Here is a 13,044-nt window from a genome sequence, read left to right as displayed (position 1 = left end):
CGCTTCTAACGCTGGATATACCAATATAGTACCCTTGGGCAAACACCCAAGGCAACTGGCGGGCAATCTAAATTTGCCAGTCAACTAACATCATTGTTAGTGTGTTCATGAGCTCTTAGGATATGAACATGAATGGGAGCCACCGCATCAGGTTACTGAGTCAGTATCCTGTACGCTCTAGAAATAGTGGGGTAGCATACGTATGTCGATGATATTTCATGTATCAGTTAAACGTAAACTCCAGAAGATCTGGGCCAAAGAGGTAGGCAGCAGGTGAAGCTGATCACCCATATAAGCGCCCACCCAGACCTTTCAGTCTTTCTGGAATCCCACATAGCAGAAACTTGGGAAGATGCCTTAGCAGCTCACCAAACCGCCTTACATAATGGCGCTGACATCATTGCATACACAGATGGCAGCTTGACAGAACAAGGGGTTGGAGCAGCAGTGGTTTCACCTCTAGGGCGCCAGGCAGTTCACATTGGCTCCCCAGCTACTCATACTGTATATGCAGCAGAATTGCGAGGCATAGAGATGGCTCTCACCCAAATATGCAACACATTTGGACCGACATCACAACGTTCCCATCGGGCCTATACAGCGATCATCTTTACAGACAATCAGGCAGCAATTCAAGCATGTTCAGCTCCAGGAAGGTCTTCTGGCCAATATATCCTGAGCAAGATTACACGCACTGCATCTCAACTACAGGAACGCAGTTGGGATATACAGCTGTATTGGCTCCCAGGTCATGAAGGCATCTACAGCAATGAGTGTGCTGATGCTCTTGCAAAAGAAGCTGCTAATCCGCCAGCACCCAACCCCAACGGTGTGGAGGAGCTCACTCTCATGGCTAGCACTCGAAGAGCCCTCCGCATAGAAGCAGCAAGCGCATGGAAGTCTGAATGGGCCGCCTCCACCCATGGGAACTCCCTCCGTCGCTTATGGAAAGAACCCTCAAAAGTACCAATGCAACTATATCAAGGCCTACGAAGAGCCGCCACATCAGTCCTCATTCAAATGCAAACTGGGAAGATTGCGCTGGCTAGTTATCTTGGTACCTTTAATGTTATGGAATCGACTGAATGCTCTTGTGGACGCGGTCGTCAAGATATACGCCATGTTCTCCTCCACTGTACAAACCAGGCAGGCCCCCGGATGCGCCATCTTACACAGGGGTCAAGGCGGGAGTTGGATTACCGGGCCTACCTAACACGGCCGGACCTGGTACCGAAGGCAGTGCGCTTTATGCTTGACACAGGCCTCCTAGGCCAGTTTCAGACGCTACCAACCACATACCGAGTCACAACAACGGACACGAAGCAACTGGCAGCATAGTGCAGCCGAGGTTAAACGCTTGCAGAAGTAGGGAAGGAAACGAGATAGTATCCAACAGGTCCATGGACCTTCGTGGCCATGGGAACAGCAGCACAAAAACAGTAGCACGGGACATACAACATGCGGAATAACATATCAGGATGTATGTAGAAAGGCGATGATGTACATAGCGATTACCACTACGGCGGCTTACCCGGCCGCCCCGCAGGACCTGCCGCCACTCGGCCTATAGGGCTGACAGATGTGTGTATGAATAATAATAATAATAATAATAATACAGCTTAAGACTCCTACACCACCAGGCAGCCGATCTACCGACTCAGCACCTAAAACACCCCACAATCTCAAGCAACTAGAGAAGCAGGCATCTACAATCAAGAAGCTTCTAGGGCAGCGTACGCAGAGTCCTCCGAGCCCAGTAAATGATGCAATAAACCGGCTTGTCAAAGGATGTGAAATCCACATGAATATCGCAATCCTTCTCACCAAAGAAGTCCAGGATTTACAAGCTGCACATGAGAAAAAGCGGCAACAAAAGAAGCGATCCAAGCGACAGATAGCTCATACAGGTGGCCTGTCTATCCAAGAAGGCATAGACCTTATGCAGCGGAGGAACGAGGCCCAGGAAGCTGAAGATACTATACAGATGGAGACCGCACCATCTACATCTCAACCACATGTACGGGCGCCACCACGGTGTTCTGATTGCAATGTTTTGGGACATAAAAGAACTCATTGTCCTAGTCGCAGCAGTAATTAGTTTTTATATATAAATGCATTTTTGGGGAGTTTAAAGTAGGTCTGTTTCTCAACATAGCTCGGAGGTGGCCGACTCGCTTACGTGGCCGACTCGCTTACCGACTACGTTATTTATCCAATGGCCACGGTTTTGTCTCCTTATCCAAACCGTGGTATCACAGTTCCTACTTAGAGTCCATTCTTGCATTAGGAATATGTATGCTACACTTTCTTCCTTCCTTCCTTTCTTTTTTTTTTTTTTTTTTGAAAAAAAAAATCTCAATATGAACCCAACTCAGACCCTTAGCATCCAACAAGATTACAGTCAGCAGAATGAGCAGATACTGCTGGGGCTTGGCGCCGCCTTTCTCTTGGCAAAGGGTTTGACACAGAGTACTGATTCTTCCCCACCACGAGTCTCTCCGATTGAAATTTCGTCATCGTCTGGTAAAACTCTTCAATCTAACAGCTCCATGCAAGAGTTACAGAGAAGTGCAAAACCAGCTTCACCAATTTGCATTCTTTCATCAATCCTGGGCCCCACCACGAAGACGCTAGTCCAGAAATCGAGTGCGGATAAGTGGGCTCTGGTACACAATATGCGAGCATAAAGCCTTGGAGAGAATCTCCACCAATAAGTCCAGAAAGTACAATTTCCTACTGAATCCTCGTTAAAATTGTTCATACATAGGAGTATAGAATAACTTCATGGTGATTAAATAATATGGTTGACTATACTATGCAGTTGCATATTTTTGTATGATTTATAATAGATTTTCTTAACTGTCTCAGTGAATTCTCGAACTGCACGAGGCCAATAGGTCTAAATTTACCCGAGTAGGTAGAACTGAAGATTATGAACTTAGGTACGCATAAACGAATAGATGAGTGCTTAAACTACGTGTACGCAGCCCACGCGAGCTTTTGGATGAGCTCATGTCTTAAACTACCTAATGTGCGAACACCGTGGCCAATATGGAGTTCTCGCTTAATCGGCCCGACATTCTTCCGAGTTGGTCCGACCATTGAACCTCATCCAGGAGTCCAGGCGAGTATGCGGGCAAGCATGACTATGACCGAAGGAAGCTCTTCCTGCAAGCCTGACTCGCCGACAAATATATGTTGCAGATGGGCGTGATTTTGCATGAGGCTACAAAATAACCATCAGTGCAGCCAGTGCTTGTACTGACTGGAAATCTGCCTTGTCAAATTAACCTGACACAGCCACTGGGCAGTATTTTTTTTACCGTCACTTACGCTTCTCATATCCTTTACCCTACGGAGTACAATCAACCCTTTGGTTACTATCTTTTCTTATGCTTCTTCATACACTTCTGCTATCATGAAAGCAAAAGACGAGCAGTTGTTCCAAGCCGCCTCTACCGGCAATCTCTCTACAATTTCCAGTATTCTAGCAGAATACAGCCCTCCCCCAGAAACACTCCAGCAGACAATCGTGAAAGCAATCTACCCCAATGCCAACCTGTCTGTAGTCACAGAACTACTACACCGACAATTCCCTGATCTCCCCCTCTCAGAAGACATGATCCGCTGGTCCTGTTATACCGGCTCAATCCCCATTGCCGAAGCAATCCTCGCCAAAGACCCCCAGGCCTATACCGGCAGCTTTGATGACGAAAGTGGAACTCCCATGGTCCTCGCAGTCCAAAGTCGAAAATCATATGAGTTTCTTTCCTATCTGCTCTCCCATGGTGCAGACCCATTTCTGCACCACGGTCGATATGCGCCACTATTTCCTGCTGCTGTGCTTCGCTACCATGGTGGGCTGGATGCTGTGGCAGCCATGATGGACCATGGGGTCAATCTTCAGCATCAGAATATTCTTTTGGGGGCTGTTAGTCATGGATACCTGGAGTTGGCTCGGTATCTGTTGGCCCATGGGGTAACACCAGAAAATGATCAATCAATGGACAACCAGAGCAAAGTACCGGTATTACATATAGCGGTTTCTAATGGCGACATCAGAATGGTTCAGCTTCTTTTAGAGTATGGAGCAAGGGTAGATGTAAAGGATGATCAGGGATTAACAACAGTGCAAGTTGCCGAGAAAATGCAGCACTCGAAAATTATTGAATTGTTGAAAGCTAGTCTATGTTGATATCATGTATGTACGTTAACTTTCTCTTCATCTATCTATCAAGCAATACATCCATTTGAGTGGCTCAGTGGCCAGCATATCCAAATTCTTAGACTACAAGCATAGCATGGGTTGGTTATCCTGATGATTCAACAATGATATTGAATATATTCGCGTCTCTAAGTTATGTGCAAAGCTTTTACACACCCAAAGAAAAAAAAACTGATCTGTTCAAATATCGCACGTCTGTCATCAGACACAGAGTCCAGAGTCTTCCATCTTTCTCTGCACCAGCCTTCAAGGACCATTATAAGGGGTCTGATCGAATGTTTGTGGCTGCACCTGCGTGACTTTGATCCCCCTCTTTTTCAACATAGGCCACTCGTCCACTAACCAGAATGAACTCGGCTTTGGTGTTGCCCCCTTGGGCAGCATGAGATACGTCGGCCCCGTCGCCTTCATTGCAAGCGCCTGGCTAACGTGATGTGCCACTTTATTCTCCTCCTCAGGGGTACCACCACACGCGTCCACCCATTTCCAAAAAATTCCATCTTCCGTTGCGCCGTTAACCTTCTTCATGCGCTGGTCGATGAGCACACCGTAGTATGTTCCGCCAACCTGGTTGGAGAACTGTTCGGCATCGCGTTCATTGGCGGGCGTGGTGTAGAAAATAGTGTTATCGCCGATGCAGGTGTTTTCCTCGAGCCATCTGGCCATTTCTTGTGGGCTCGGGCATTGGCTTCGCTCGACAATGGGTGCCGCGAGCGACTGTATGCCAAAGAGTAGGCTGACCACAATGGTCAATAGGAATGAAAAGGACTTCATTTTTCTCCCTCCCCTCTTTCGTGCAGTAGATATGTAACTATGGAAAGTGCGGCAGAGCCTCGATGGTTAAAGGATTCTGTAAATGGATATATGGATTGAATTGATTTAGAGTCAAGAACCATATCATTGTCTGTTTCGCGCAATGGTTTACATACTACTTCTTTGGCAAAGGTTGACCGTCCTAATAGAACCTCTAGACAGCCTAAAAAAGTGCCTTGGGCTGTTTTTTAGGGGCCAAATGTCTACGGCGCTTACCCAGAGATTTCAGGGTCTGCATATGTAAGAAAAGGCTGGATTCAAATGCTGCGAGGCTGACAAAAGGCCAACTGAGTGGCTGCTGAGCCACGATCTATGCCGATCTCCAATTTTTGATCCTGGCAACTTTGCTAGTCTAGCCCCGAATAAATGCTGAGTGAGCAAGTTTAGTACCTCGATAATTCAACATACGTTGATATTTGATATCTGTTTATTGGAGGGGTCGCGTCTCAAGCGACAATGGATCGGCATCGGGGGCCTTTAACTGTCGTACAGATTCTGGGCCATGGCGACCATCAGAGAACTATGCAGTCGAAACAGAGTCATAATATCGTGCTGGATAAACGTACGTCTGATCCACCAATTTCGTCTTGTGCATCTTTCACCTCTTGAATGTAGCCCCCACAAAGCTTCACGAGGCTTCCCGTCAGTTGAATAACCGCGATAATGCTCGCCGCCAAGGATAGTCCATCCATTTCAAAAGACACGGCATAAATGCCTATTATCCATGTAGGGAGGTACGATAGCGACTCAATTGTAAGAATCCAGGTTTGGAATTAAAGGTTGGGCTCTTTTGGCGAGATAAAGAGGGTTAAGTTAGGCGCCGGGGGCGAGGCTGTGATCGAGAGTGCATTTCAGGCGTCAATGTGACTATGCGTTCACCTGGTGAAATGCTAAGACTTAAGATGCAATTACAGTAGTTCACAAGAAGTCAGGACTGTCATATATTCAAGGTAAAATACCATGACTTAATCCTATCGTGCTCAAGAGAACACAGACGGAATCTGTCTAGTGGATACTGGTTGTCGGCCCGAGCCGATCCAGCCCATCCCCGCTGCCATATCTCTCTGGCCGCCTCATCAACTTACTTGGTTGAGAGCACGACAAAGATTATTATGGCGCCCTGACTTGCACCCTCCCAGCTTGTGATGATCCGCGATATCATCAGCTGCAAACCGTCCGTGCCAACTTCCAAATGTTTGGCGACGTCCGAGCACCCCTGATCCATGGCGGCCGTCCCCGCGTGATCACACCCGTCATGCTGGAAGCGCTATGCGAATACTTGCTAGAGAAACCGGATTTATACCTAAATTGAGATGGCAGAGTTTTTGTACGATGAATTCGACGTGCTCGTATCCACGTACACTATCAGCCGGGCCCTTCAATCGTATGGGTGGACGAAGAAAGTGGCTCGATGGATAGCACAAGAAAGAAACGTGGACCTGAGAGATTACTATCTATATCAGCTGTCAGTTTTCCGCTCGTATCACCTAGTCTACATAGATGAATCAGGTTGTGATAAACGGGCTGGCTTCAGGAGGACAGGCTGGTCTCCCCGCGGGGTGGCACCCATTCAGGTTTCCCGTTTCCAGCGGGGTCAGCGGTACCAAATTCTCCCCGCGTATCGCAGGATGGCATTTTGATGTCGCGAGTCTTCCAAGGATTGACAGATGCTAGCATGTTCGAGGACTTTATTGAACAGCTTCTCCATCATTGTGGTAGATGGCCAGAGCCAAAGTCTGTCCTTATTATGGACAACGCGTCTTTCCACCATACTGATCGAATAAGAGAGTTATGCTCAAATGCCGGTGTCAAGTTGTTGTACTTACCACCGTACCTCCTCTGATCTAAACCCAATCGAAGAATTCTTTGCAGAGCTCAAAGCATTTGTGAGACGAAATTGGCAAAAACACGCAGGTCAAGATTTCAAAGATTTCCTTGAATGGAGCTTGGATGTCGTGGGGGGTAGAGGAGAAAGTGCAGAAGGTCATTTTCGACATGCGAACGTTGAGGTTGAAGAGCAATAAAAATAGATGTACTGTATATTGCCGAGTACAACAAGCTTTTGACTTGTTTTGTACCAAGATTAGCTCTGGAAAGCTTCTCCATTCCAGTGTTGTAGGCCAAGAGACCGGTAGGCAAACATGGAATTAGGGGTGGAAGTTGAAAGATGTTTTGTTGTCAGCAGCTTCTGGCGGAGAATGCTGCGACAATCCATGGTCATGTGAAGCAAAGTGCTCAAGACGTAATGTATACAGGTCCATTTGCATGTACCCATTTCTCAAGCTAGCGTCTTGGCGGTGGGGCCCAGAATTAAGAGAAGAGTGTGAAACGGTGAAGCTGGTTTTGCACTTGGCTGTATCACCTCTACCTCTATTGGGATCGGCACAAAATTCCTCGATGGCGAAGGACAGGAGCTTAACCTACCAGGTATTAGTACAGGGAAGTGTGACGTTCAAAGCATGTGATGTCTTCCGTGAAGACGCGACTTCATTATTGATTGAAGAGTACCCGGCCTGGGTAAAATATGGATTCTGGAAATCGACCTTATGTCTTCCACAGACAGAGGATTCTCATCTTCAACGCGTTGTGAAAGCTGTCAAGTGCGTCTCTACTCTCTCTGGGACTGAACAAATCGGTTCAGTCCATCTGAGTGTAGCGTATTTACTCTTGTATGTATGCTATAAGGCCTTTCAAGGTAGCTTTGAGCGCAGGGCGAGCTTTGAAAGAGTTGCTGGGCGTGACTCAATTCTACAACAGCTGTATGTAGAGGACTGGGATACAGTGGATGACAAGACCCGCAAAAGGCGACTTCAAGGTTTAAAGAAACAGATATCAATAGGTAAAAGATGGTTTGTGACAGCCAACAAGTTGTCTTTTGGGGCAATTATTCTCTGTGGGAGAAGACTCTGCAGCTTTGTGTCAGTACTATCAGCCCTGTTTGACCTTTCAACCTAACGTTGAGCTAACGCGATTACCAGCCACAATCACAGATGGACTGCTCAGAATCTTGTGGACCTGCTCTCCTCAGCCCATAACAGAGCCCCTTGACTCAAATCCAGCAACATGGAGCGCTTCCAGTGACAACAGGTTCTCTGCCAAACCTGGTACATATATGGCATTACTCAATCAGACTGTTGACCCATTTGGCAAGCTGAATTTGACTATTCCTCTTCCTTCAATGGGTATTTGAATTCCATCAGCAACAGTCAGAGTTCCTCAGCTCTTCCGGTCCAATTTCTCAAAGATATCCTTATTACCAGTTGACATGCTTGTGGCTCCACTATCAAAATGTTATGGGCTGAGCCCGTAGTGCTAATGACTAGCTATCACACAAAAGATTTCGTTGAAGAACAGGAGAACGGATGTCCTATCGGACAGCTTTATATACAAATGTACGCCGTGCGGGGTAGGTAGCCTGGTAACCCCTCCGATCATCTCTCCAAATAGCATATCATTTATTCTACAGGCGCAGCCTGTGACATTTCGCACCAGGATGTGAGTGGCCGTAGAATATCGCACCCCTCTATAGAGCACCCACGCTAGTCGCGCGAGCGCCAAGATTTCACACCACCTCGCACCTTTTAGGTGCCGTCACCCTACTATCGACCGTACTTAAGCCACACGCCGGCCGGTTACTAGTTGGGTGGCTGACCACCAGCGAATCCTGGCTGTTGTATGTTTTTGTTTTGCTAGAGCTCCCTCGCTATGCGAGGGAGTGAGACTATATTTTCCTTTTTATGTGAATGAAAATATACTCCAGTTGGATGCAGGTGAGCAGAGCCATGCAAAACCAAACAGTACTTTCAAAAAACTATTTGCCATAATTACGCCATTGTTTCGCTTGACCATCACCTTTTCCTTCATTCTTTTTGCCTTGTGTATTCTAAAGACAGTCCTGATGCTATTCATCTTTTCAAGCATGTCACATGACCATGGTCATGGGGCTGCAGAAGTTTTTTGGAGGGCAAGAATTGGGGCTCACAGTCAGGTTGCCTCAATTGTATTCACGCTTGTCTGGACTACGAGTACTGTGGCTGCGAAATTATCGACGGTGGCGGCCTGGATGAGTGGAAGTTCGCCGGGGCCCAATTCAGCACGGCACGATCGTTATTTAAGGCATTATCGCGTCCATATGCTTATTGGAGACTATCGGAAATAGTCGATTATTTATTTCAGCTGCTATCTGGATAGGCTACGGATAGGGGAAGCAAATGATGAGTCGATCATCGGATAATAGCAGAAGCAGCAGGGAATCTCCACATAGTGCGAACGTGCGAGACTGAGCCACGATCCAGGGACCAGGTCAGCATGGAAGGAATGTTTATTAAATAAAGACGCGCTTAGGCAATCGTTGCAGCACGGGGAGATCCACGGAAATCGCCCTTGAGAGAACATTATTGGAAGGGATAGGGATACTAGAGCTAAATCTACATACATATCCCAGACACGACCCTGTCGGAATATTGTAACGTGCAAAGTAAGGGCACCTTGAGAAAAATAACGTGTCTATGCAAATGGATAGGGCTTGATTCCTGGTTTCTTGCCTTTGTGTCGGATAACCTGTTCCAAACTCAAATCGCGCCAAGCTGTTCATGGATCTTGGCAGGATGGAGAAAATAGCTTAGCAAGACATACTATTTCTATTCCCTTGTTTCTCCTGAACTAATACCATGCATAGACATTAGGAACAGGTACAACCGAGAGCGCTCGCTACGGGGTAAAAGCTAAGACATAAGAGAGAATTCGTCAACAACAATCTGGTTGCTCGCGTCCAAGATTCGAACAGAAGTATAATCACTAGCAAAAACCGCCCTCCACAGTTTCGTCCCCGGTACTCCTACACTGAATTTAGCCATGTGTACCGTAAGCCGAAAAAGAGGGTAAACCTACTGTATTCGCGTGGAAAGGAAGTCCGACAATCAATCACGAGCCAATCCTGGAGTAATCCACTTTGGATCCACGGCGTATATCTCCCGTTTCCCACGAACCTGTCACAGTGTTCACCGAGGCGGTTGCCGTCGCGCAATAGTTTGATTCCCCATCTCGGGTCATCGATCCTGAAATCTATACGATTGTCTTTGTCCCCGGTCCATTCACTAGTCACCTTCGCCGAAAATCCCAGGACCTGCTGTAGTGAGCGGTAAAATTCATCTTGATAGGATGCTTCCACGGGCCGGACAGCGACACCTGTACCCAAGCGTGCCGCTGAAGCGAGATTCCGAAGGGAAAATCCCCTCAAGACAGTTTCTGCGAGAGATTCAATACTTGGGAATTTTTGGTATGGGAAGGGCGCAGAGGATCCCGTTAGGTAGTACTCAACAAACCTGTTCAGATCAGGAAAAGCTATATATACCTCCTGAGGTGCAAATACTTACTTCAGATGCAGCTTCGTTGGGAATATGCACACTATGGTCTGCGCATCAATGTCAAGAGGCTCTGCATGCAGCCACCCGTTTTTATAGCAAATTTCTGTCCCTTTGTCATCTCGATCCAATGGGACATTTTGATTGGCCAGAACAGCCCGAAGAACATTGGCCGTGGCGGTGTCTACATTGCGGGGCGGAAAACATCGCATGAACCCGGTCAGTGCCAATAAGTCGAATGATGATTCCTCATCATCGAGAAGCGACGCAATATGATCGACTCCCACGGTAATCCCTTCGTGTTTTATTTGTGAATGATACACCTAGAAGGACATTCCATCAGCACATTGAAAGCAAACGCAGAAATGCATGATACGACTAACTCGCTTTAAAATGTCAATAACGGCCTCTACCGCCCCCGGGTGACCGTTCGTAAGATCGAAGATGTAGTCGCGGGCCTCATCGTCAAGAGGAAGAGGGCGTCGAATATCGGCACACAGGCGATGGATGACGTCATCAAATTCGGCTCTATTGTAGAATAGACAAATTGATGGAGCATACCGGATGTTGGACACCGTCAGAGATACGCGCTTTTGAATACCGATGAACCCGACAGGGCTGCCAGCATCGAAGTTGGTTGCCCCCCCGGTGGGGCTACCGTACGAGCAAAAGAGGCATATCCTAGGTCCATGAAGTCGACTGATTTGAGGCTTGATAAACTCAAGCCAGAGAGTTTGGTCGTGGTACGACATTTGTGCTTCATCAATAATGAAGACGATGTTGCAATTGTCGATATTGTTCTCTGTGACGAAAGTATGGCCCTTGCGTCTCGCACGCTGGATGAGGATGTCGGTATAAAGATTGTATCCATCCTTCGGCCAAGATCGGATCAAGACCGATGGAACATCGTGCCGTTCATAGTATTCGTCAAGGAGCTTCGCGAGTGTCGTCTTACCCGACGTGGGTGTGCCCCTGACGAGGACTACTTGTTCATCATCGAGTATGCGAGCCAGTTCCCGGACTGTTTCAGTCCGTGGACACCGAAATGGATCCTCTACATGAAAGTCAAATGTCAGCAAGCAGTGCATAGAGGCGACAGGCAGAGAACTGCAGGAGGTAGCAGACCCATGACCCGCGGGTGAGAACGTGATGACGGGACACCTCTAGCGGGAGGATGCGTGGCCACTCCAAAAATGTTTCTGAAAAAAGCCATGCTGGTAGACTTCGATAGTACACAGTCCGAGAATGGCAACAACTCGCTGAGGGAAGTTGCAGGCGTAGGGCTATCGCAGATTGGCCCACTGCGGTAGGCACACCTTAGTAGGTCTGAAGTGGGGCAGTTCAGGCATGGGTCATCCGCGAGTCAACGTCGCTGACTGTACGAAGGCTTGGAGGTGTAGGGAACGGAGGATAGGTATCACTTTCAATTGGCGATGGAGCGTACTATCGCTTGACTGTATATACACTACCCAATGAGTGCATATTAAATTCTATCTTACTGTCGCAGATGGCCACATCACGCTTCGTAGTAGTAGTAGCGTGTGTATGTGTGTGTGTGTGTGTCTATTTTACGTCGAGGGTCGGGTCTTTCCGCGCATCCTTGGAATCCTCGGAAGCGGGGAATCCCTGGTCCCGGAGCGGGACATATGACGGGCAGATCAGAACTGCCTGTCAGCTACCATCTGTCATCTAAATACAGGTAGCCCCTTGCGCAGGGAGCTGCTTGGGTTTTCACGGCTGTCAAACAGCTAATTGAGATTCTTGGGTTTGATGAGAGAAATGCGGAAGGGAAAGGGGAAACAGACAAGAGGAAGCAAAGGGAAGAAGGGTGGGGGGGAGATCAAGGTGAGTCTAGAGGTCTCCAGACTTGATGAATTGGTGTGTTAATGGCCGCCGCTCTGTACACATTTCTTCTTCAGCGACTTCTTTTGTACGCTAATTTTAGTTATAGATAGCCGGGCTACAGCACAAATTTGGTGAGTTGAAGCAGCGATGGAGGGCGACTTTATAGAGCACGCACCATGATGCCAAGCGACAATGGGGCGCTAAACCTAAATAGGCACGCTATACCGCTTCTAGTAATTAGGCGTCACCCAAGAGTACGGAGTAACTCAGGGTGACGCCGGAAAGGCCACAAAAACGTCGTGGCTTTAAGGTATATTTTCGTGGTATTTCCGTCCTGGCGTCCTGCTTTAAAGTGGCCATAGGTGAATTTCCTAAATAGGTAAAGCGTAAATATACTTGAGTTGTACTTACAGGCATTTTGATGTTTGTCTTGATTTACTGATATAAACAGAACAGTAATACCTGATGTGATAAAAGCTCCACAGACTCGACACCCTCGCGCAACAACCCCCGAACTCCGCACCTTCTTCCGCACCAAAGCATCCATCCTAGATCAACCTGCCGACTGGTTCAAGGCACAGCTTCTACACTATGGTCTTCAGCCGACAGATCACAAAAGCACGGCTGCGATGCGGTTACTCAAGGCGTTGAAACGGAAGGAGCTTGAGGTGCCGCTTCATGTGAAAGTAATTGGAGTTGGAGTTGCAAAGGGAGTGGAAGGGGAGAGAGGAAACAAGGAAGTCTACTTGTCACGGGCTCGGAATAGTAGATAATAATGAACTGAATTCCTATCTAAAC

At 47.6% G+C, this 13,044-nt stretch overlaps 3 protein-coding genes across 3 annotated transcripts; 1 reads left to right on the top strand and 2 right to left on the bottom strand.

Moving 5' to 3' along the window:
• Positions 1 to 3,418: 3,418 nt before the first annotated feature.
• Positions 3,419 to 4,195, top strand: ACHE_20100A (ankyrin repeat domain-containing protein; the record flags this gene model as incomplete). The annotated part of the gene is made up of 1 exon (XM_043284365.1): positions 3,419 to 4,195. One exon carries the CDS (start codon positions 3,419 to 3,421, stop codon positions 4,193 to 4,195), a length of 777 nt encoding a protein of 258 aa, XP_043133164.1.
• Positions 4,196 to 4,471: 276 nt separating this feature from the next.
• Positions 4,472 to 4,891, bottom strand: ACHE_20099S (uncharacterized protein; the record flags this gene model as incomplete). Its single annotated transcript, XM_043284364.1, has 1 exon — positions 4,472 to 4,891. The coding sequence occupies one exon, from the start codon at positions 4,889 to 4,891 to the stop codon at positions 4,472 to 4,474; it is 420 nt and encodes a 139-aa protein (XP_043133163.1).
• Positions 4,892 to 9,762: 4,871 nt separating this feature from the next.
• On the bottom strand, positions 9,763 to 11,614 carry ACHE_20098S (uncharacterized protein; the record flags this gene model as incomplete). Its single annotated transcript, XM_043284362.1, has 5 exons — positions 9,763 to 9,875; positions 9,929 to 10,362; positions 10,414 to 10,724; positions 10,785 to 11,455; positions 11,527 to 11,614. 5 exons carry the CDS (start codon positions 11,612 to 11,614, stop codon positions 9,763 to 9,765), a joined length of 1,617 nt encoding a protein of 538 aa, XP_043133162.1.
• Positions 11,615 to 13,044: the final 1,430 nt, after the last annotated feature.

This window comes from Aspergillus chevalieri, chromosome 2 (assembly GCF_016861735.1).
Source record: "Aspergillus chevalieri M1 DNA, chromosome 2, nearly complete sequence".
NCBI classification, from domain to species: Eukaryota; Fungi; Ascomycota; class Eurotiomycetes; order Eurotiales; family Aspergillaceae; genus Aspergillus; species Aspergillus chevalieri.
The sequence above is the reverse complement of the archived record's forward strand: the minus strand, read 5'-3'. Positions and strand labels throughout refer to the sequence as shown.